At 33.7% G+C, this 24,085-nt stretch overlaps 2 protein-coding genes across 2 annotated transcripts in view; one reads left to right on the forward strand and one right to left on the reverse strand.

Annotated features, from left to right (window-relative positions):
* The window catches only part of LOC126889719 (uncharacterized), a 632,478-nt gene that overhangs the window by 272,163 nt on the left and 336,230 nt on the right, over positions 1-24,085 (forward strand). The window lies entirely within an intron of this gene.
* On the reverse strand, positions 1,246-4,100 carry LOC126889726 (uncharacterized). Its single transcript, XM_050658282.1, has 2 exons — positions 3,721-4,100; positions 1,246-3,308 (listed from the first exon to the last, which is right to left on the reverse strand). The coding sequence occupies exons 1-2, from the start codon at positions 3,879-3,881 to the stop codon at positions 3,098-3,100; spliced, it is 372 nt and encodes a 123-aa protein (XP_050514239.1). The 5' UTR covers positions 3,882-4,100; the 3' UTR covers positions 1,246-3,097.

Below are 24,085 nucleotides of genomic sequence, written 5' to 3' on the forward strand. Positions count from 1 at the left end.
GCCGCAAAATAAAAAAAATTGAAAAAAACATTCTTAGCGAGGGCAAGTTAATAAATTCTATTTTCTTATTGCAGTCATTTTGTGACAGCTTAAGAAGTTACATAAATGATGTCTTTAGGCTGTGCAATTGTAACTGTAGAAAGACATCTTTATGACTTGAATTTACATGATATAGGGCTTTTCACTCGGTCATTTGTTTCGAGCTTCTGTCATGTGTTGTCTAATATTAATATATCTATGTCATATGTTAATTGATATTGCCAATGATACAAACCAAAGACGTATGACGTAGATATATTAATATTATGTGACACTTGACCGAAGTTCGAAACAAACGACAATCGATGAAAAGCCCTATTCAATAGGGCATTTCATTCACAGTCATTTGTTTCGAGCTTCTGTCATGTGTCACATAATATTAATATATCTACGTCGTATGTTATTGGTATATACCAATGATACAAACCAAAGACGTATGACGTAGATACATTAATATTATGTGACTCATGACAGAAGCTCGAAACAAATGACAATCGATGAAAAGCCTTATTGGCGTCTGCATATCAGGATCCGGTAATACTATATTATTTATCTATGATCAGGATATTGCTGGGTGTACACAAGTAAACAACACTTTTTTGATTAAAAGGTTTATTTCATTAAATCAAAACTTACATGGATACAATTTAAATAAGATATTTTTTCTATTTAAGGCAATATAATATAAGATATATATTTTAGTATAACTCTCCTACATTAACAAGCTTTAACACATTCAGTGGCCATGACGTATGGGTAGCATCACGAAGGTTTTACGGAAGGTACTGACGACACATAAGTTATGTGAGTAGTACTGTGTAACTAAATAAATGATTTAAGTATGTGGTACCAGACAAGTGGAGCTTGTTCGAGATGGGCATAAAACATGTTAATCTGGTCATGCACAGAGACTTATATACCCTATTCCATGAACATACGCCTGTTTTGGATTACTTCGACAACGAATATTTTACTGTGTAAAATAAGAAGAACGAAAGTAAATTGCAAATTACATTGTTGTTTATTGGAATAATTATTAGCGCCATTTACTTTCGTACTTCTTATTTTGCACAGTAAAATATTCGTTGTCGAAGTTATCCAAAACAGGCGTATGTTCGTGGAATGGCCCATACTATAATATGTTATATCTCATATTGTTCACTATTGTAATGAGTGAGCCTGCATACACGAACTATAATATATTATTATGGTTCTGTGTATGCAGGCTCACTCATTACTACTGTAGTGAACAATATGAGATGTAATATTATGAGATATACCTATTATATATTATGGTATAGCTCTCCATGAGTGCCAAGTTTTAAACTTAACTGATAACAACTAATGGATACCCTTTTATCCAAAATTTTATGAAAATTTTGAATGGTCATATTGGTATTAATTCCACAACCCCTTCCTATAACAATAGACCCATTGTTGGATGTTATGGCAGTAGTTCTACTGGAAATACTTACTAAAATTGTATGCATCTGCATCACTTAGAAGTCTACCCAAAAAGCTATTAATACTCTCTAAACCATCATTAATACATCTTGTATACATAATAGGATTTTTTTCAGAATCAGATATTTTATTAAGATTTACTTACCATGCCCTATCTATGTGCCAGGCACTTAACAGTCTATTAGGAGCAATACCCATTACATTTGACGAGGCATTGTAAAAGGTGTCGCTTATGCCTGATATGAAAACATTTGACTATACATATAATACCAACACAGACATGTATTTAAAAAAATTGGTAAATTAAAGTAGGTATCTTTTCTATTTGAAAATAAGAAAGCAGTACAAAATCCATTCCCAAATTCATCTTTTACTAATACAGTGGAACCCCGATAAGTCGGCCCCCGATAACCCGGAACTCCGGCTAACCCGGACCGATTTTTATCAGACAAACATTTCAACAATAAAAATGTATTGCTGTTACAAAATCTCGTGAACCTAATTCATTCATTTGGTGACGTCAATATACGAACGAAACGATTGATGAATCCGACATTACTGAAAATATCGGTGCAGATGGGACCCTGTCGCGCAATTCGCAGCAAATAAAATAGTCGTATGTTTTTGGCTTCATTTTATTTCGGTTATACATACGCATTTTCAAGGTTCACGAGGTTTTGTACCAACTCTATGTAATATAATATTTGAGAGATAATGGAACCGGATTGAACTACATATAACATCGTAAAAATGACTCATGGTACACCACATTCATTGTCGAAAACAACATGCACCTGTATTATCCTTTATTTTTTTGAAACTGTCTGTGTTAGCATTGTTTAGAAAAGACTATTAAAATTCTTTTTTTAACAATGTCTTAGTCATCACTTTTATTAAATAACATAACATCAGAGACGGTATTGTGTGTAGTAAATAAAAGTCGTATTATTGTTCGCTTTCGTTTTGTAATCGTTCGTAAATTTATTCAGATTTTGTGTTTGCGTGTCTTTTGTCTATAAGGGCAACAAAACGTAAAAATGTTGTAGTGACAATGGAAAAGAAACTAGAAGCATTAAGTAGAATTGATAAAGGTGAATCTTGCAGCATTATATTATGGTGTCGGTACATCTACAGTATCGGATTGGAAGAAAAATAGAACTAAAATCGAAGAATTTTTTTTTTCAAAATGATAACAAAAGACAGTTTAATCGGTGCAAAGCTAATAAAGCTAAGAATGAGACTTTTGACGACGCTTTGTATGTGTGGTTTTGTGTGGAATGCGAACGTGGTTTACCAGTGTCTGTGTGACAATTATAACGGAGTTTATCTGTAAGCATACCATATTTTATTAATTTTTACCATTTTCTCCGGCTAACCCGGATTTTCAATAACCCGGATCGGCCGCGGTCCCAATTAATCTGAGTTAACGGGGTTCCACTGTACTGTCAATAAGTTCAAAGTCATAGGAATTGAGCCCATGAGTTCCATCGATTGCGATAAAGGATTTATCAAACTTAATTAACATTTCCTTTTGGCACAGTATTAAGGAAAATAAGACAAAAATCATAAATGTTAAATTCAGAATGAATATCCATTAGTATGCCCTGTTGTTTGTAAAATAATATTGGACATGAGTCTGTAAGCATTCAACCCAAAAATAAACACCGGTTGCATCATCATTGTACATATACCCATCTTTCAAATCAATGCCATAAGAGAGTTTAATGTTTGTGATATCTTTTCTTGTAATTAAATCAATTCTTTTTAATTCGCCTCCTATGCTATCCTGAACAGTCTGAAGTTTACTAAAAAAGTAAAATATAGGTATAGGAGAATCAAACACACTAGTTTGAAATTGTAAACTGTTGTAAATATTCATGAGTAATATTTAAAAAGTGGTTTAGTGGTAACATTCTTGTTTTAAATTATATTGTGTATATCGACAGCGGAAAGGCAGGACCTCATAACTGAAAAATTTGTATAAAATGAGTTACTTCGGTTTTCGCTTTAGAATAAGTGTATTAGCACCTATTAAACAGCTTTTAGAGCTGGGAAAGCCTTTTGGAAGCCTTCCGGAAACTTTCCCAGCTGTAATCGCTGTTTAATAGCTGCTGATACACTTATTCTAAAGAGAAAACTGAAGTAACTTATGTTATAAAATTTTTTCAGTTACGAAGTCCTGCCTTTCCACCGTCGATATGCAAATATTTTACTTACATTTTTGAAGAAAGTCTCAAAATAAACGTTGAAGAGATATTTATCTGGTTTTGGTATTTATGTAAGTGCTCTATATCATCCTCATGCCTGTAATGTGTTTTAAAATTGTTTCTGTGCTTTTTAAAATTGTGCTCTTTCTCTATCTTGTTTTGTAAAATCATTTTTGAGGATCACATACATATACATTCATAATAAGATGTTTCATGTTCTTGTACTCTTGTTCTCCATACAGTGCAAATCTAAAAAAAAACAACATAACAGGTGATTAAATGGGCAGTTATACTACTTACAGCTTACTTTGTATCTAATCTGTTATCTAGTATTACTCTATTAGTATCTACCTACATAAAACTATCTTTGAAGTCTAAATTTTTGATATCAACATCAACCTTAATACTTAAAAAATAAATAATAATGTGGAAGTTACACGTACCTACCTAAAAGTTTTTGAATTGCAATTTTATCAACTGGAAAAGACTGTAGCATAATGAGTTTGAAATTATGACAGCACAATATTTATTGTTTCAATTTACATGTAAATAAAATAATAATAATCCTAAACACTTGTAAAAGTTAGGTTAATCTCTCCCCTATGAATACGACGGGGCCTAGTGTCTCACTTCACTCAAACCAAACTCAAGTACGATTGCGCCGTGCCTTTACTTTACAAGCCATGAAGGGAAAAAGGCAACGTCGCAATTGATGACGTCCGTAGTCTGACTTTCGCACTACCGCTTTCGAAACTATGATTTTAAAGTACAAATTCTGGTAAAATTTATAGTATTTTTTGAGTCGAACAAGAAAATATTATTAATTGGAAGTTTGTACAAAATAATATTAAAAGTAATTCCTTGTAAGTAACGTTTATTATACAAAAAAAAAAACCAATAACAAGAATATAAACGGGATTCATTTTTTTCGAATCCTAAGAAAACTAATAAGTATTTTTCAAAAATTTAAACGCAGAGTGAAAGATTACGTTAGGACCAAGGACCCAAAGTTCCTGAAAACTTCTATGTTTATTTTAATAAGTTACAGGGGTGAAAACCTAAGAAAATTTAGTGTGATTTTTAGTTTCAAATATGTCATTAAAAAAAACTTTTTATTCATTCTAAGGGACTTTTGGCCCTCGGTAATAAAGTAATCTTTTATTCTGCGTTTCAATTTTTCAAAAATACTTATTAGTTTTCTCAGAATTCGAAAAAAATGATTACCTTTAAAATACAGGCGTCAAAATTTTTCATTTTGTTCCTTTCCCCTTAAAGTTTGTCGAATTTATTTAGAAACACCCTGAATTGATAAAGAACAAATCTAGTTGTTAAACATAAGCAAATTAATCAAAAAAACAGAATGTTAAGAAAACCGGAGTGTATAGTTGGGTTTTAATTTCAGTATTTTTTAAATGCCCGGTACACCATAAAAATTTAACTGTTTACCAACAATATTATTACAGAGGTATTGTTAAAGAATTAGGCTATAAAATATTATAAAAATCACTTAAATCTGCCAACAGGTTTAGGAAATATGAGACATTAAAAATGACAAAATTTTTAAGTGGACGGATTTCTATATGCACGCAAGTTTATATAAAAATATATTATATTGAACTAAAATCATCTTAATAACATACCTTTTAATGTTCTTTATAATTTGGAGCACGAAATATTGTAAAATGTTTCAGTTTCTCTGTAAATACAGTGAAAATTATTTAAAAACAAATGAGAACTGGCAGAATTAGGGATTCCAATTAACTGTCAGTGGTGGCCGGTGGATGGCTAAACTGACATGGCCATAGACATAGCTAAGGGGGGTGGTCATCGCGTATCTAATGTTTACATTAAATATTGACAAATTTGTAAAGAATATCCTATTTGGTTTTGTTTTTTTGTCAATTGTGTAGCGAAATCTGTGAAATTGTGATAGCAAATTAAATATGAAGTGGTTTAATAATTGGATACGCCTATGGATGACAGTTTTGCCATCCAGCAGCCATATTATATCACGTGATTTGGAATGCCTAATTAATCGGTCTACCAATAGATGTTGCCAAGTTTCAACTTCATGCGAGGGTGCTGCCGCTTATTTGGAACTAGAGAAATTGGGATGAAAATATAAACCAATCATCCGTTAACCTATGTATGAACGTCGTTTGAAAGATTGTCGGATGTATTCATTTAATTAATAATTTATTTGTATTAATTAATTACATCAATAACAATATTAATTATAGAAAAATACGTTATCCCAATTACATCGGCCATTTTCATGCAACTGCACTGCCACCTATAGTCGATTGAGTTCGCGAATACTCGATCGAACTGTAGATTCTTGTCTATAAATACGGGCCACGGGCCTAACATAGACAGTTGAAGTTGAAGCGCTGGATTTGGCTTCATAGTGGAGGAAGGTCTCTTTTTTTTTAAATCAGTTATGGGGAAATAAAGTTCAATGGGAAGTGTAATAATGGTGTCCCAGGGGTTTGCAGAATCCATCCAGCGTGTTCGTGAGGAAAAACAGTAACCAATAAAGGAGATTCCGGTAAGTAAATATATTTTTTTGACATGTAAAGGTTAAGTTGGATATTACCCTATTTTTTCATTTAAAACATTCTTTCTTACTACTTTGGTTTCTCTTAATCATTCCACTATGTACAATATGTGTTCGGAGAAAGTTCTCATAGTCGCAATTTTTGGTTAGTAAAGTTTAAAGTCTGTCCACACCCAATATCTGATAAATTGTGAATAAAAAGAAAATCTAATGCTATGCTCATATCACACTGGAAATATAATTATCCTATAATATTTTATTCTAACTATCATATTCTGTATCCAAATTCTGCTTCAAGGTCAAACTCCTACCTTTTTACATTTGCTAATTGATGTTTTTTATTTCTGTTCATTCTAAAAACCTCTTCTTCATTACTTCTTCTGTTGTTTTTTTTACTCACACATGTTCGATTGGAAATTGAAACGAAGACTGGGAAATGTTTGTTTGAGCCATTTTTTTTAACTCCTTTATTCTGCAATCTATCAGTAATGACAATAAGCGTCTTTGCTGATAAATGATTATGACATGTACAGGATGCTCCATTAAGCACCCTGTTTTATAATGTAGCTATTGCTAACTTTATGGCATTACCTCTAATATTTCTTCTTCTTCTTCTACGGCACTACAGCCCAAATTGAGCCTTGGCCTCCTTTATTTTTTGCCTCCACCCTTGCCTGTCTGTGGCTGCTCTTCTCCATACACAGACTCCTAAAAGGGCTTGTGCGTTGCTGTTTACTGTGTCTTCCCAGCGCTTTCGTGGCTTCCCAACCAGTCTCTTTCCTTGCATTCTAGCATTCAGTGCTCGTTTTGGTAGCCTATCCTCTCCCATTCTTATCACATGTCCGGCCCATTGCAATCTTTGTAATCTAATGAAGTCTGACAGGGGCGATTCCTTATAAAGTTGATAAAGCTCGTTGTTGTATCGACTTCTGAAGATTCCGTTTTCCCTCACAGGTCCTAGTATTCTCCTAAGTACTTTCCTTTTGAATGTGTCGAGTTTGTTTTTGGATGTTTCTTTCAGCACCCAGACTTCACTGCCATAGCATGTTATTGGTCGAATTAAGGTTTTATAGATTCTCATCTTTTTATTTCGGTGGACACTTTTTGACCGAAATATATGGGTACATGTACAGGATGCTCCATTAAGCACCCTGTTTTATAATGTAGCTATTGCTAACTTTATGGCATTACCTCTAATATATACAATATGTTATTATTTACAAAGATATGTATATTACTAATTACTTAAACCTATTTATTAAGTCTCTTGGTTTGAATTTTTTAAATCTTCTTTCTTCATGTTCATGTAAGTCTTCAAACAACCGCTTGGCTAACTCGTTAGGATGTTCAGACACTCTTTCGCGATATGTTGCACTATATTCACTTATCACCTCTTATAATAATAATAATAATAATAATATTTATTTCGAAAATTGTACATAGATATATACAGAGACACATACATATACGCAGAGCGAAATATTCGTCAACATAAAAAAACAAAATTAAAATGATTCAATTATGTTTTGAATTTTTTTGTGTCACTTTTGGGTGATTATTTTTTACAGTACTGCAAAATTCCCCCCACGTAGAAAATCCTTGTGACGGTTAAAATCGAAACGACTTATTCCTACACCACTAGGCCAAAAAGATGGATCATATAAAATATATTTTTTCTTGAGAGGTGCTGTTACGACAAACGCTTTTAATCGATTTTCATCCGATGGTAATTCCTTCACTTGTACTATTTCGTTTTTAAACTCCACGTTATTTTTAATATACTTTTTAATCACCTCTTCAGTTGCGGCCCTTTTTACTCTATTTATGTAGAGCCATACTTTACGCTCCCCTCCTGAGAACTCCAATTCGTTATCATTGAAACTATTCCCCGTACCTATGTTTTTTCTTTGTCGTTTTCTTCTAACCACTGTTTGAAATTCTTCTCTAGTGTCTTCACGTTCTTCTGCGGATGTATCTTCGCTAACATTTTCCTTTTGTTCGCTATTTACCTTTTTTTGAGGTTCTTTCTTACCTTGTTCATGTTTCATTGGTGAAACGTTTGGTTTTCTTATATTTGATTGTACACTTCTTGGAGGCACTTGTCTGATAAAAGTTGGTACACTGCTGATAGGTGTAGTAGCCACTTCCGCGAAAGTTTGTTTACATTTGAGATTAGCATTTTCATGTTCCAATCTCCTAATCCTATCTAACAATAATTCGTTATTTAGGGCTAAAATTTTATTTTTATCCTTTACTTCATCGACCAGTTCCCTTAAATACTTGTTTTCAACTGCTAACACTAATTGTTTATCGTTTTTGTCGTCCGGTTTTTTCACCACTTGACAACATGTTATTTTAGTTTCATCCAAAAACTTGATTTCTGGACACCTTTTTGCGCAACTTTGGTGATAAATCGATAAACAATTTATACACACACATACTGAGCACTTTTTTGTATTACAACATTGCATATTGCCACTATTTTTATTATTTTTATCACCATCTTCCGACACACAATCATCGTCGGACGCCATTTTGCCAATTTTTTGCACTGTTGGAACTGCTAAGTCTCGTTGGATCACATAGTTGGGTACGTAGTATGGAGCATCAATAATCAGCCTTATCGTCTTGTTTTGGAACCTCTGTATTATATTTAGGTTGCTATTAGAAGCTGCTCCCCAGAGCTGGATACCGTAGGTCCAAATGGGCTTTATAATGGCTTTGTAGACCAGTAGTTTGTTTTCTAGAGACAACTTCGAGTTTCTGCCGATAATCCAATATAGACGGCTTAGCTTTAGTCCTAACTGTTGGCGTTTAGTGAAAATATTATTATGTTTGCGCCATGTTAGTCTTTTGTCTAGGTGGATTCCCAAGTATTTTACATCTTCAGCTTGAGGTAAATTGTTGTTGTTAAGTTGTACTGTTGGGCAAGTTTCTTTACGGAGTGTAAATGTTACATGTGTAGATTTTAGTTCATTAGCTTTCATGCGCCATTTCGACAGCCATTTTTGTATCTTGTTAAGGCAGATTTGAAGTTGTCTTGATGCCATCTTTGGGTCTTCGTGTGAAGAAAGAGCAGCTGTATCGTCGGCAAATGTGGCTATTGTAACCATCGGTATAGTAGGAAGATCACTTGTGTACAACAAATACAGGATAGGTCCGAGTACACTGCCCTGTGGTACCCCTGATTTTATGGCGTTCAGAGAAGAGTATTCTTGGTTTTGTCTGACAAGGAAGTGTCCATTGGTTAGGTATGATTTTAGTAACAGGAAGTGGGGATATGGAAGTAGCTTTTTAATTTTGTAGAAGAGTCCAATATGCCAAACTTTATCGAATGCTTGTGACATATCAATAAATGCAGCAGAACAATAACATTTTTGTTGGAAGTCATCGTTAATCTTGTTAACTATTCTATGTACTTGTTCGATAGTGCCATGTTTGTTTCGGAATCCAAATTGGTAGTCTGGAATTAAGTGCATCATTTCTGTTATCGACTTCAGCTTTTTGACGTATATTTTCTCGAAAATTTTAGAGATAGTTGGTAGCAAGCTAATAGGTCGATAAGACGTAACTTCTTCTAATTTTTTGCCTGGTTTAGGGATCATTATTATTTGTGCTACTTTCCAGATCTTTGGGTAGTACCCTAGTTTGAGGACGGCATTGAAGATATATGTTAGTAATTTAAAGCATTTGGGTGTTGATTCCTGAAGCACTTTTCCTGTGATAAGATCATATCCTGGTGCTTTTTTAATGTCAAGTTCATTCATTATTATATTTCTGGTTTCACTTACTAGAATTTTTTTTACAGGCAGGTCCATTTGGAAGGGCGCATTAAGTGTTTCGTCTATTTCTTTATCTTTTGAATGCTGCTCTGGATCGTATGGATGGAATACTTTTTTTAAGTGTTCAGTAAAGACTTCTGATTTTTCTTTGTCATTTCTTGCCCATTTATTTCCGTTTCTAATTGGAGGATTAAACTGTTGAGGTTGTTTAAGCTTTTTTGTAGCCCTCCATAGTGCGTAGTCTGAGGCTTCCGTTGGGGTTAGAGATTCTAAATAATTCTTAATGTTTTCATTTTTACTGTTCGATAATGTCTGTTTTAATTCTGTGGTAGCTCTGTTATATTTTCTTCTATTTTCTAGTGTTCTGTTTTTCATCCATTGTTTTCTCAGTTTTCTCTTAATATTTATTTTCTCTTTAATTGATTGGGGTAGTTCGTTTGCTTCTCCTTCTCGGTATATTATTGGAGTTGCGTTCCATGCAGCTTGTTGAATTTTTGTCGTTAGGTCTTCTGTCGCGACGTCTATATCATTTTCTGTTTTAAGTGGTATATTTAGTGATATTAGGTTATCTAAATTGTTTCTGTATTCATCCCAATTGGTTTTTTTATTATATAATGTAGGGGGCATTTCTTTTTTTAAGATCTTTGAATGTATTGTGATTATTATCGGGGAGTGATCGGAGGACAGGTCATCAGATGTGGTCACCTTGCATTTTTTAATATCTAGGCCTTTGATGGTTGCGAAGTCTAACAAGTCTGGAAGTTTGTTGATGTCTGATGGCCAGTAAGTAGGTTCATTAGTAGATAGGTATTTGAGGTTATTTGCATTCATTGCCTTTAATAGTTCTCGGCCTTTAGTGGTTGTTATACTATACGTGATCCCCAAACGGTATTTTTGGCATTGTAGTCTCCGCCGGCTAGAAATTTATTGCCCAATGTCTTGAAGTATTCTTCGTATTGTTCTTGTTTATTGTTGTGTTTGGGCGGGCAGTAAATTGCAGATATGGTTAGTGGACTGGAGTCATTTGTTATAGTTACGCTCGTGGCTTGTATGTGTTCTTTAGAAAAATTTTCTCTCTCGAAATGTTGAATATTATCCCGTATAATTACTGCGGTTCCTCCATGTGCCTTCTCGCTCGGATGTTTCGTAGTGTACACTTTGTATTTTGGTATACGGAAGTGGTGTTTTTCTGTACAGTGAGCTTCAGATATTAGCAGCATGTCAAGGTTTTCATTATTTATATATGACTTTACTTCATCAATATGTTGTTGAAGGCCATTAGCATTCCAGACCCCTATTTTAAACTTATATTGCGCTGCCATTATGCAATTTTATTAATGACTGTGGTTAGTAGAGCCATTTGGGAAAAATATTAAACCCTACTATGTAGAGTAGACCCTTCGACCACCTGGAAGGAGCTGATTCCAGCCACAGCCAAGTCAATCTGGGAGTAAGTCATTTTGGGGAACAAGTTTTTTGGGGGCATTCCAGTTCCTTTTCGTCCTGCCACCTGCTCCTACGGAGGGCATGAGGGTGCATTATCCTGATGCTCATTTTCGAGGATGCAACAGCAACCTGTTAGGAGTCGTTTGGGTTTGTTTGGGAACAATTAGTGTGGTGATAAGAGTAACTATGGTTCTTCATATTTCAGACATTTATTTGATGCACTATGTTTATTCATTTTTTTTTTCAGATTTAGTTTACCTTTGTTTTTTATATGACATATTTGTATATTAATATTTGGTTCCCAAACTTATTAGATTTTATATATTTAAATTTAAGAGGTAACAGTAGCGATCAACAGGTAGCGAAAACGCGTTCCAAGATTGCAGCTGTAATTTTGAATATTTTTTCGAGATATTTGGCACACGTATTTGTAATATAATAAAGAATGGCGGTACAGAGCCCAATTTGAAAAATATATTAATATGTGGAAATTACTCTGTAATTAAATGCAATATTATCGCCATTAAGAAGAACAAAAAAATACACTTCCTTCAAATAAACTTTTTTATCCGATGCCTAGATTTTGTGTCATTTTGGAACTACTAATGAAATAAAAAATTTTATGCCTAGATTTTGTGTCATTTTGGAACTACTAAAATTTTTTATTTCATTAGTAGTTCCAAAATGACACAAAATCTAGACATCGGATAAAAAAGTTTATTTGAAGAAAGTGTATTTTTTTTGTTCTTCTTAATGGCGGTACAGGCTCGTTTTTTTGAATATTGTATTTAATTACAGAGTAATTTCCACATATTAATATATTTTTCAAATTGGGCTCTGTACCGCTATTCTTTATTATATTACAAATACGTGTACCAAATATCTCGAAAAAATATTCAAGTGATTTTTTTAGTATATTATAGCTTTATTCTTTAACAATATCGCCATAATAATATTGTTGCTAGACAGGTAAATTGTCATTGTATACCGGGTGTAACAATCATACTGTGTTTATTCCTCAAAGTTCGAAACACACCGTGGAATGTTTTAGCATAGATAAAATATTGAAATTAAAACTCGATTGTAGCCTTAGGCTTTCTTAACATTTTCTTTTTTCATTTATTTGTTTATGTTGGATCATAAAAAAGTTAGGCACCTTAATAACTAACCATGTTCTTCATCAATACAGGGTGTTTCTAAATAAGTGCGACAAACCTTTAAGGGGCAATTCTGCATGAAAAAATAATGACAGCTTGCTTTATAAACGTATGACGGCAAATTCTTCGCTTTTGAGATACGGGATGTTGAATTTTTTCTTACAAACTGACGATTTATTTATTGCTCTAAAACCGGTTGAGATATGCAAATGAAATTTGGTAGGTGTTAAGAGGTAGTTATGGCGCATTTTTTGACATACAATTAAGAATTTTGTATTCACCATTGGCGTGCATATGGAATGTATCTAAAATGTTTGTACCCGTATGCACGCCAATGGTGAATATAGTTATTAATTGTATGTCAAAAAATCCACAATAACTGCATTTTAAAACCTACCAAATTTCATTTGCATATCTCTATTGGTATTAGAGCATCGTCAGTTTGTAAGAAAAATTTCAATATCCCGTATCTCGGAAACGAAGCATTTGCGGACATATGTTTATAAAGAAAACTGTCATTATTTTTTCATACAGAATTACCCCTTAAAGTTTGTCGCACTTATTTAGAAACAACCTGTATTTATGAAGAACATGGCTAGTTATTAACGTGCTTAACTTTTTTATTATCCAACATAAACAAATAAATCAAAAACGAAAATGTTAAGAGAGTCTAAGGCTACAATTGAGTTTGAATTTCAATATGTTATCTATGCTAAAACATTGCACAGGGTGTTCCGAACTTTTAGGAATAAACACATTATAATTGTTACACCCGGTATACAATGACAATTTACCGGTCTAGCAACAATATTATTATAGCGATATTGCTAAAGAATAAGGCTATAACATACTAAAAAAATCACTCAAATTGGACAACAGGTTTAGAAAATTCGAGACACCTAACTTGAATAACTCATCGGGTGACCCACTTTTTATGATCGCGAGTGTATATATTCCAATACTCCCACCTTTTGTTAAATTGTTCAACCCATAAACAAACCTTTTAAATAAAAAATATAGCAAATGTCCACTTTATTGCACTCTGATTGTCTATCTCTTACTTGTCCAGTGTCCAAAACGTAGTCAGTGGTGGAATGACGAGTTTCTATATCACCTGCATAATCTGAGTCACTGTATCGATGCATGTTAACTTCATTGTATTTGTAGTAACAATAACTCATGCCATAATTATAGTGGCTGATTACTCCCACCTCATGTGCAATATCAGGTCTTGACACTATGGCTGTTAAGTCAGCACTTAAATCTTCTGGTATACTTACAGGATTTACATTGTGTTGACCAAATCTATCTATTATTTGTTTTGTATACCTTGCTTGACTTAACATTGTACCAGCCTCTAAGTTTATTGTAATTTCTAGTCTGACAAAATAGTTTCCAACCGTCACAGTCACTTCAAAACATTCTTTTATCGAGCACAAAACTGTCTCTATTGCTAAATTTTTCTCAGAAAATAACAAACCATCATCAACGTAAATGATTAAGATCACTTTAATATTGTCTACATGTCCAGTATAATAAACACACTGATTAGCTGATGATTTTTGAAAACCGTAGTTAGCCAAAAACGAGTGGAATTTTCGATTCCAATAGCATAGTGATTGTTTTAAACCGTATGACTTTAACTTGCACATTAGTCCGGGTTCACACTTTAGCTCCTGAGGTGGTGGTGACATAAAAATGTCTTCGTCAAGATGTCCATATAAAAATGCAGTTTGTATATCGAACTGCATGTCTGGCTTTATTAGATTTTATATATTTAAGAAAGAACTAGAGATTTGACTTTTCATAAAAACTGCTTTTTATTTATTCAACAACGGGCATGCTAGGTCTAATATATACTCCTGAAATTATAAATTTACTTCCCATATACTCACAAGATACAAATAAATGTTCCACTGTGTCTTGAGTTACCCTGAGCCTTTGAGAACAAATTGATTTATTCACAAACACAAGAACACCACCACCACTGGCTTTCTGACTTGTGAGACTTGATCTATCCTGTCTATATAAACAAAAGTGTGTGCAGTTTAGTTCACTTTCCAAAATATCCATGTTTAAATTCGTTTCAACCAAAATTATAACATCATACATAGAACTATTCACAGCCAGCTTGAGATCATCTAACTTAGTACGTAATCCGCTAACCTTTTGGTAGTAAATAGCTAATGGGGGAGTGTTTAGTTTTCCTGTACAGTTTGTTTCTTAACACAAACTGATGGTAACCCCTTTATGAACTTGATTTAACTTCCCCGTTTGTTGACCTCTGTGATAATTCTTGCCGTGCAACTTTATAAGCATTTTGCTGCATTTGTGTGGAATCATATGATATCTTATATGGACAGGACTCTGTTTTTAACTTGTGCTTTAAACGCATTGCTTTGTGAACGATATCAGAGTCTTTACAAATAATTTTAAGTGGTCTCATTTTTTTGTCTTTCTTCTGTCCAACTCTTACAATTTTCATTATGAAGTCACTTACATCATTAAAACCCAATTTGTTGAATACTTCTTTCACTTTTTCCATATCATGATTAATTCGATCCTGTAATACTACTGCTGAAGACTCTGGTACATCATATGCCATTAAATTTTTTGACCTGATTGCTCTCTCATTTGCCTCATACAAAATCTGCTCACAGTTTAAGACTGGAGTTGATTTAAGCACTTCTATTTCCCTTTTTAAACTAGCAACCTCTTCCTGAAGCTCCTGCACTCTTTTTATTACCATAGGGGCTGATTTAAAAGCCTCTCGGCAGTCAACACACAAATACATCAAGTTTCTTTTTTGGAGAACTACAGCTCTATTTTCTGAGGTAGTTAAACCTGAACAGGCTTCAGATGAGTGGAAGACAATTCTGCAACAGTCGCAGAATACCTGAGATTGATTACCATCAATCTCATTTTTGCACTTATTACAAACTGGCATTGTTAACCTCACTTTTTAATTTTTTGATATATCTTCAAGAGTTGCACCCATATACAAATTTATTCTGATAAATTGCAAACACTAGATATTACTCACACAATATATGTTTAATAACTATTTAATATTGCATAAATACATGAAAATGCTGCAGATAAAAATGCTAACAACAATCTGTCATCATAACCTCCAATATGTCAACCTTCTCTGAATCCATGTTGGTATTCACCTATTTTTGTTCTCGTTTCTTTTTCTATTCTTTGTCTGATCAAATTAGTTAATATTTTGTACATTGTATTTAATAGCGTGATTCCCCTGTAGTTAGTGCATTTCGTCTTGTCGCCTTTTTTAGGGATTGGTGTTATCAGACCGCAATTCCAGACGTTCGGCATGCGTTCTTCTTCCCATATTCGTTCTATCAGCTTGTGGATTCTGTGGGCTAGTTCCTCTTCCCCTTTCTTGAAGAACTCATTTATAATGTCATCTGGTCCTGCTGCTTTCCTTGTCTTTAATCTGTTTATGGTCGCCAATACTTCGTTGTATGAGGGAGGATCTGATTGTTCTTCATTCCTATTTTCTGTTTTTTCTTCATTTTCTGTATTTCCAGCATCGTCTTTCTTTTTGAACAATTCTCTATAGTGTGTTTCCCATTCCTTTTTTCCAATATTTGCCGGTATCTTTTTCTTATTCTGTGCTTTTATGTGTTTATATAGTCTTGCATTATCGTTACTATTAGCTTCGAGATCCAGCAGTACGTCTTCAATCCATTTCTTCTTTTTAGTTCCGCAACATTTGTCTGATTCTTTCTTCTTCTCTTTATACTGTAGGAGATCTTCTTGTTTCCCTGTGGCCAACCACCTGTGTCTTGCTTTGTCCTTGTCTTTACTAGCTTGCTCGCATTCTTCATCATACCAATATTTTCTTTTATTGTCTTCCATTAGTCCTATCGTCTCCTCTGCTGTTGTTAAAATACTATCTTTTATGTCTTCCCATGTTTCATCTATGTCCAATGGTTTTAGGACTAGTAGTTTTTCTTCCAACTTAGTGCAGCATTTTCTGCTTGCATTATCTGTATTTAGTTTTGACCGATTCCACCTCTTTCTTTTCTTTCTGTCATTTTTGTCTTTAAGAATCTTCAATGTCATGTCGCCTATCACCAAAATGTGATCCGAATCAGTATTGGCTCTCCTGTAGGACCTCACATTCTGTACAATTGTTCTCCATTTTTTTGAGATTAGGATGTGGTCTATTTGGTTTCCGTCTGTTGTTCCAGGTATTAGCCACGTTACTTTGTGCTCTTTTTTGTGCTTGAATTGGGTGCTAGTAATAAAAGTATGGGTTGCTGCTGCTAGATTACATACTCTCCTGCCATTGTTATTCGTATTTTGATGGATCGTTTCTTTTCCTGCGATTTCTCTGTTCGTGTCTTCTTTCCCTATCTTTGCGTTGAAGTCTCCTAACAGGATTAGTATGTCGTTCTTTGGTATTTCTTCGTACAATTCTTCAAGTTTCTCATAGAATTCATTCTTTTCTTCTTCGGGAGCATTCTCTGTAGGGGCATATATATTAACAAATGTTAAATTTGCTTGTTTATTTTCCATTCTTATACATGAAATTCTTCCATCAACCGCTTTAAAGTTAATAATCTTGTCTCTTACGCTATTACTAACTAGAAAGGCGGTTCCATTGTGACCCTGTTTGCTTTCTCCTGCGTAGTACATTGTGTAGTTTCTTCTAGCGATCATCCCTTCTCCTGCCCACCTTATTTCTTGTAGCGCTAGTATTCCCATCTTATATCTTGTCATTTCTTTTGCCAACTCTTCCATTTTGCCTGGTCTTAGAAGTGTTTTGATATTCCACGTTCCTATTCTTATTTTTCTGTTTTTGTTTTTTATTTTGTTTTTTTTTTGTTTTGTTTTTGCGTATTTTCTTACAAAATATTTTCATGTCCGTATTCGTTGCCAACTCCGTTATACTGTCGCCGTCTTTTGTTATTAACATACTCTGGAAATATATATCCAAGCTCATACTTTTCACGAACAAACTTTAACTTCACATCTATGTGTTTTGTTCTTTGGTGGAACTCTGGATTTTTAATCAGTTTTATTGCACTCTGATTGTCTACATATAGAGTGGTAGGCAAACTTACATGTTCTTCAACATCTGATAAAAAGTTTTGAAGCCACACCAACTCTTTTGTTGCTTGTGATGCAGCTACAAACTCAGATTCGGTTGTTGATAAAGATACTGAGGTATGTCTCTTGCTTGTCCAGGTAATAGGACCATTTGCCATCTTAAACACGTAGCCAGTGGTGGAACGACGAGTTTCTTTATCACCTGCATAATCTGCGTCACTGTATCCATGCATGTTAACTTGATTGAATTTGTCATAACAAAAGCCATAATTTATTGTGCCTTTTAAGTACCTGATGATTCTTTTGACAGCATTCCATTGTGGTGCATTGTAATTGTTTGTATAACGGCTGACTACTCCCACCGCATGTGCAATGTCAGGTCTTGACACTACGGCTAAAAACATTAATGACCCTACAGCTTGTCTATATGGCATTTCATTTTCTAACATGCTCTTATTTGACTCATCTGTTAAGTCAGCACTTACATCTTCTGGTGTACTTACAGGATTTGCATTTTGTTGGCCAAATCTATCTATTATCTGTTTTGTATAACTTGATGTCTATTAAGCTAGAATGACCATTTCATAAGGGAGCCATGAGACACACCCCATATTTTTTTGCTATTTTATTGCTAATTTATTACGCAAATTAAAAATTTATTGCTTCATCCCCTTCAGAGAAACAGGTGGCCATTCCAGCTTAATATTAAGCTAGAATGGCCAACATTCATATATCCGGAACGAAAGTAGATAGAGAGTTGCTTCCGGTGGCCTATTTTATTGCTATAACCTTAGAATATAAAATAAATCAGGAAGGAGTACAATGCGAAATGACTACGAGCCAGGAAGGAGGTTGCAAATGGCGATCAGCTGTCAGATTTGCTTTCTATCTCCAGTGACGTACCTTTGAAAGAGGGAAGAAAAGAAATTCTTAACGATTTTATTACATCTTTGATGTTAAACAAACAGCTACAGATCAAGAGAAAATACGTATTAATATAATATTTTGTTGAAAAGTTAGTTAAATAACATTTTATTATACTAATAACTTCAGTTAATTGATTGCATATACAGGAGCTTTACCAGATGGTACGCCTATGCACACAGCTGATCCAATACACAAACACCTTCTACTTCGTTGACAAAAACTTATGAGTCATCCACAGACGTTCAAGATGGCCGGTTCCGCTAGAAATTTAAGGTGTTGTTGATATAGGAAAGAGTCCTTCCTGTTTTTTTATATTCTAAGGCTATAACAGGTGGCCATTCCAGCTTAATATTAAGCTAGAATAGCCAACACTCGTATTTCCGGAACGAAAGTAGATTAGGGTAGCGTCCGGCGGCATATTTTACTGCTTGCTTCAACCCCTTCAGAGAAACAGGTGGCCATTCCAGCTTAATATTAAGCTAGAATAGCCAACACTCATATTTCCGGAACGAAAGTAGATTAGGGTAGCGTCCGGCGGCATATTTTACTGCTAATTAATTGCTGAAAGATTGAGTATACAAGAATGTACAAACTCACCCCCTTCAACCTCTACCGTTATCATCATTCACCGGAATCCACAAAAAGTGAAAATAACCAGTTTAAAGACCTAAAACCAAGTACGTATTTTTTGATTATTAATTGCTACAAACAGGTCTAAGCCAAAAAAGAATGTTTTGCTTCCTCCCCTAACTATCCACAATGGCTACTGCGGTTTTTAATACTTAAGGCTACTTACAATACTCAACACTCCTATTTCAGGAAAGGAAGCAGATAGAGAGTCGCTTCTGGCGGCATATTTAATTTTTAATTAATTACTGAAAGATGGGGTATACCAGAATTTACAAACTCATCCCCTCCAACAACTACCGTTATCATCGTTCCACGGATTTCACAAAGAGTGAAAATAATCAGTTTAAAAACTTAAAACCAAGTGGGTATTTTTTTCTAATTAACTGCTGCAGGCCTACGCCAAAAACCAATTTTTTGCTTCTTCCCCTAACAAGAAACAATGGCTACTGCTGTTTAATTCTTAAGCTACAATACCCATCACTCCTATTTCAGGAACGAAAGCAGATATAGGGTCGTTTCCAGCAGCATATTTTATTGCTAATTAATTTCTGAAATATATGGTATACAATAATTTATCCCACGACGACGATCATCAGCTAGTATTAATGGGTGTTATCGGATACACTGGTGTAGGAGGAACCAGTTTGTCTGATTTTAATGAAAATAGAGGTGGTCACTACATAACCTATACCTATCGAAGAGGAAACACATCTTGGATGGGCTTCGATGATTTACTAGAAAAATCATTTTTCGTTAAAGAAACAAAAATATAGCGCCCAGATTATTAATGTACGTTAAAGATAAAATAAATTAAAATTAAATAAACAACACTTGCTTTAATTTTTTGGTACCTATGCTTAAATTCTTTCGCAGCTTATTATTAGCACGCATAAATGCAAAAATTGTGGTCAACTCTCTTAGTATATTCGTTTTTTAAGGACGTTGCATAATTTATTTTAAATGTACAGATTTTAGAGAATCTGCCAATATTACCATTTAGTAATTAAAAACGATATACAAAATCTGAGCATTGGGTCCCGTGCTACAGATATGTGATAATGGATATCGACAATTTAACATAGACTCTAAAGTATAAAAAACTCTACAAATCAATATTGAACTGTACAGATATCCTTAATGAGCATTTAAGAAAATTATAAATGAAATATGAGTGTTGGGTACTGTGGGTTTATTATAAAACTGCAGTAGCCATTCTTGCTCGTAAGGGGATGAAGCAAAAAATTCATTTTTGGCGTAGACCTGCAGCAATTAATTAGCAAAAATATGCACACTTGATTTAAATCTCTAAACTGGTTCTCTAATCTAATCTAATCTAATCTCTAAAAACTCTAATCTTTCTATTGAGCCATCTGGGTGTCTCTGGACTTTGAACACCCATTTTGAGTCTATAATATTTTTATTGTCAGTCTTAACCATAGTCCATGTTTCATTTTTCAATAGTGAATCAAACTCTTCATTTATGGCAATTTTCCATTTTTCTTTGTCACTACTTGACACTGCTTCTTCATATGTCTGTGGTATATCAACTTCAGTAAAATTTACCTCAAAATCATTTAATCTGGCTGGCAAACGTATATGTCTTTGTGGTCTCAAGTTGATATTATCATCATGTTGTAAAATTTCTGTTTCATTATTAACGTTTATTTGTTCTTCTTCTTGTCTCTCTTCAAGTTCATTTTCTTGTATTTCAAAAATTGTCACATCATCTTCTGCTGCTTCTTGATTACATTGTTTTTCTTTGCACTGTACATTTTCTCATTGAAAAACACATTTCTAGATATCACTATTTTCTGTGTTGTTGGGTTGAATAATCTATAATTTGTGGAGTTTTTGTCATATCCAACAAATATACCTTCTCACTCTTTGCATCCAGTTTCCTTCTTTTCTGGTCAGGAATATGTACCGGGTGTCCCAATAAGAATAGCGCTCGGCCATATCTCAGGAACCGTTTATAGTACAGCTTTGGGAAAAAAAATTATAACAAAAGTTGCCTTGAGAAAAGCCTGGAAATTATTTTCATAATTGTAAGTCCACCGCTAGAGGGCGTAATTGAATATCAAAAATTAAAAAATCGAAATTTTACAAAATTTGCCTAATGAAAGGGCACTGAAAATTCGATTATCGTATTCTTCATAAAATTCTGCGCATATTTTATTTCACAAGTTAAGTCTGTGCAAATAAGAGGTGGGGGTGAGTGGGAACCTTGTTATGAAAAAATCGCTGTAAGTCCGGTTCTGCTTAATCGATTTTTACAAACTTGGTCTTGTTGAAAACAGCTCTTTTTCGTCAATGTAATAGTTATAATTTGGAAACAGCCTATTACGTAATATACCGGCTAGGAGGCGCTATTTATTTTCTTTTTAAAAATCTGGTTTTCTTTGGAAAATATTAAATACAAGTATGTATTTTTTCCCCTGTATTACAAAATTAGACCAAATTAGCAACAGAATACCGAAAACCACATGTCTATACCTTTTTTCTATCTCGAGATATCTTAAGAAACGTGTAAATTTTAAACATAACTGTTGCTGTCATATAAGTGGAAATATGTAGAAGCAAGTAGTGTGCTATGGAAAAAGACAAAAAAACATTTTCCAGATGTCACCGTATACCGTATATAATAAATCAAAACAAAATATGAAAAACTCTACTACTGGGTGACGTCTTTGGGGATATTTCATTGCATATATTCTAGCCGCAACAGTTGCATTTCTTATGCATTTAAAGAATGTGGCTCTCATGTCAAATGCTTCTTAGTTTGTAAGAATCATCTTGAATTTCACTCTGTATAAATTTTATATAAACTTTAATAGAAACAAACCGCAACAAACCATCAATGAACAAATTTTTATGTTTTACTGATTTGACACATAATTTGACACATGATGACTTTTTGAAGTTAATACTTCTAATAGTTCTATTTTTTCCATAGCACACTACTTGTTTCCAGTTTGACTTCCTAACTTAGTTTACCGGTGACAATAACAGTTATGTATTTATCTTAGTTGGGAATAGGATAATTGATATTAAAATATAATGAAATAAAAATTAAAAATTTGTGTAGAAAATCTGACGTTTTTACATTTTCTACGATTCATCGAGAGAAAAGCAAATGCGCGGAGGCAACAATTCATAAAAAATTACATATTAACGTTATTTTTTTGTATTATTTTAAGTATTAAAATTAGTGTAATATTTAAATAAAAATAAAATTAAACTGTTTAAAATATATTTATTTCGTTAAAATCATAATAATAGAAGTATAACTCCTTAATCGCATACAAAGTGCACACACTCTTTTTTTTTGTTATGGTTTATTTTTATATTATATTTTTATTTGTCTTATTGTTGTTTTGATTCATTATATACGGTGACATCTGGACAATGTTCCTTTGTTTTTTTTATATATTTCCACTTATATGAAAGCAACAGTTATGTTTAAAATTTACACGTTTCTTAAGATATCTCGAGGTAGAAAAAAGGTATCGACATGCGGTTTTCTGTATTCTGTTGCTAATTTGGTCTAATTTTGTAATACAGGAAAAAAATACATACTTGTATTTAATATTTTCCAAAGAAAACTAGATTTCTAAAAAAAATAAATAGCGCCTTCTAGCCGGCATATTACGCAATAGGCTGTTTCCAAATTATAACTATTACTTACTTACTTAATCCAGAACTCGTGTACCTTTCGGTGTGAGTTGTTACGGAGTTAGGTTCTCCGTCGTTTTCTTCCACATTTCCTTCCATTTCCTTCTATCCATGGCCAATGCTTTTGTTTCCTCCCATTTGATTCCTCTTTTGTCGGCCGCTTCCCTCACTTCTTCCGTCCACGTCTTTCTTGGTCGTCCTCTCTTCTTTCTTCCCATATCTCTCGCTTCATATATCTGTTTTACTATTTTTTCTTCTCCTCTTCTCAGTATATGTCCGAGCCATCTAAGTTGTCCTTGTTCGATTGTTGTTGTAACTGGGTGTATGTTCAGATTTTGTCTAAAGGTTTAATTTCTAATTTTATCTTTCCTTGTTTTTCCCTCTATTGTTCTCAAAAATCTCATTTCTGTGCTTATTAGTCTATTATTTTGCCTTTTTGTTAATGCCCAAGATTCACAGGCATAGATTAGAGTGGGTTTCACAATCTTTTTTACTATTTCGGTTTTTATATTTTTAGGTATTTCTTTCTTTTTTAAAAAGTTACTCTTAATACTATTGTACAGCTTACCAGTCTTTCCAATTCTTTCATTTATCTCATCTTCTAATTTTCCATTCCGCTTATAATTACCCCCAAATACTTATATCTGTCTACCTGTTCAAGTTGCTTGCCATCTACTTCTATTTTGTGTTTTCCGTTTTGTCTTCCAATTATCATTGTTTTTGATTTTTCTTTGTTTATTTTCATGTTTCTGATTTTTACAAAGCGCGCCACAAAGGTGACACGCACGTGGTCTTCTGTCATTAGCATGAATTTTTCGATGCCTTTTTAATGAATAATGGGTGCTAAGGACTTTATTGCATATATCACAAGTTAAACTGTTGTCAACGAAATCGGCCCTATAGTTATCTTCTGCTGTAGATGTCGTTGGCTGCTGTTCAGCCCTATAGTTATCTTCTGCTCTATTAGCATGGATTTTTCGATGCCTTTTTAATGCATAATGGGTGCTAAGGACTTTATTGCATATATCACAAGTTCTGTTGTCAACGAAATCGGCCCTATAGTTATCTTCTGCTCTAGATGTTGTTGGCTGCTGTTCAGCCCTATAGTTATCTTCTGCTCTAGAT

This window comes from Diabrotica virgifera, chromosome 8, assembly GCF_917563875.1.
Source record: "Diabrotica virgifera virgifera chromosome 8, PGI_DIABVI_V3a".
Classification (NCBI taxonomy): domain Eukaryota; kingdom Metazoa; phylum Arthropoda; class Insecta; order Coleoptera; family Chrysomelidae; genus Diabrotica; species Diabrotica virgifera.

Coding starts and splice junctions, on each gene's coding strand:
- LOC126889726 (XM_050658282.1), bottom strand. CDS start 3,881: ATGATTTTACAAAACAAGATAGAGAAAGAGCACAATTTTAAAAAGCAC. Junction 3,309..3,720: donor TTGAGACTTTCTTCAAAAAT/GTAAGTAAAATA, acceptor TTACTTTTTTAG/TAAACTTCAGACTGTTCAGG.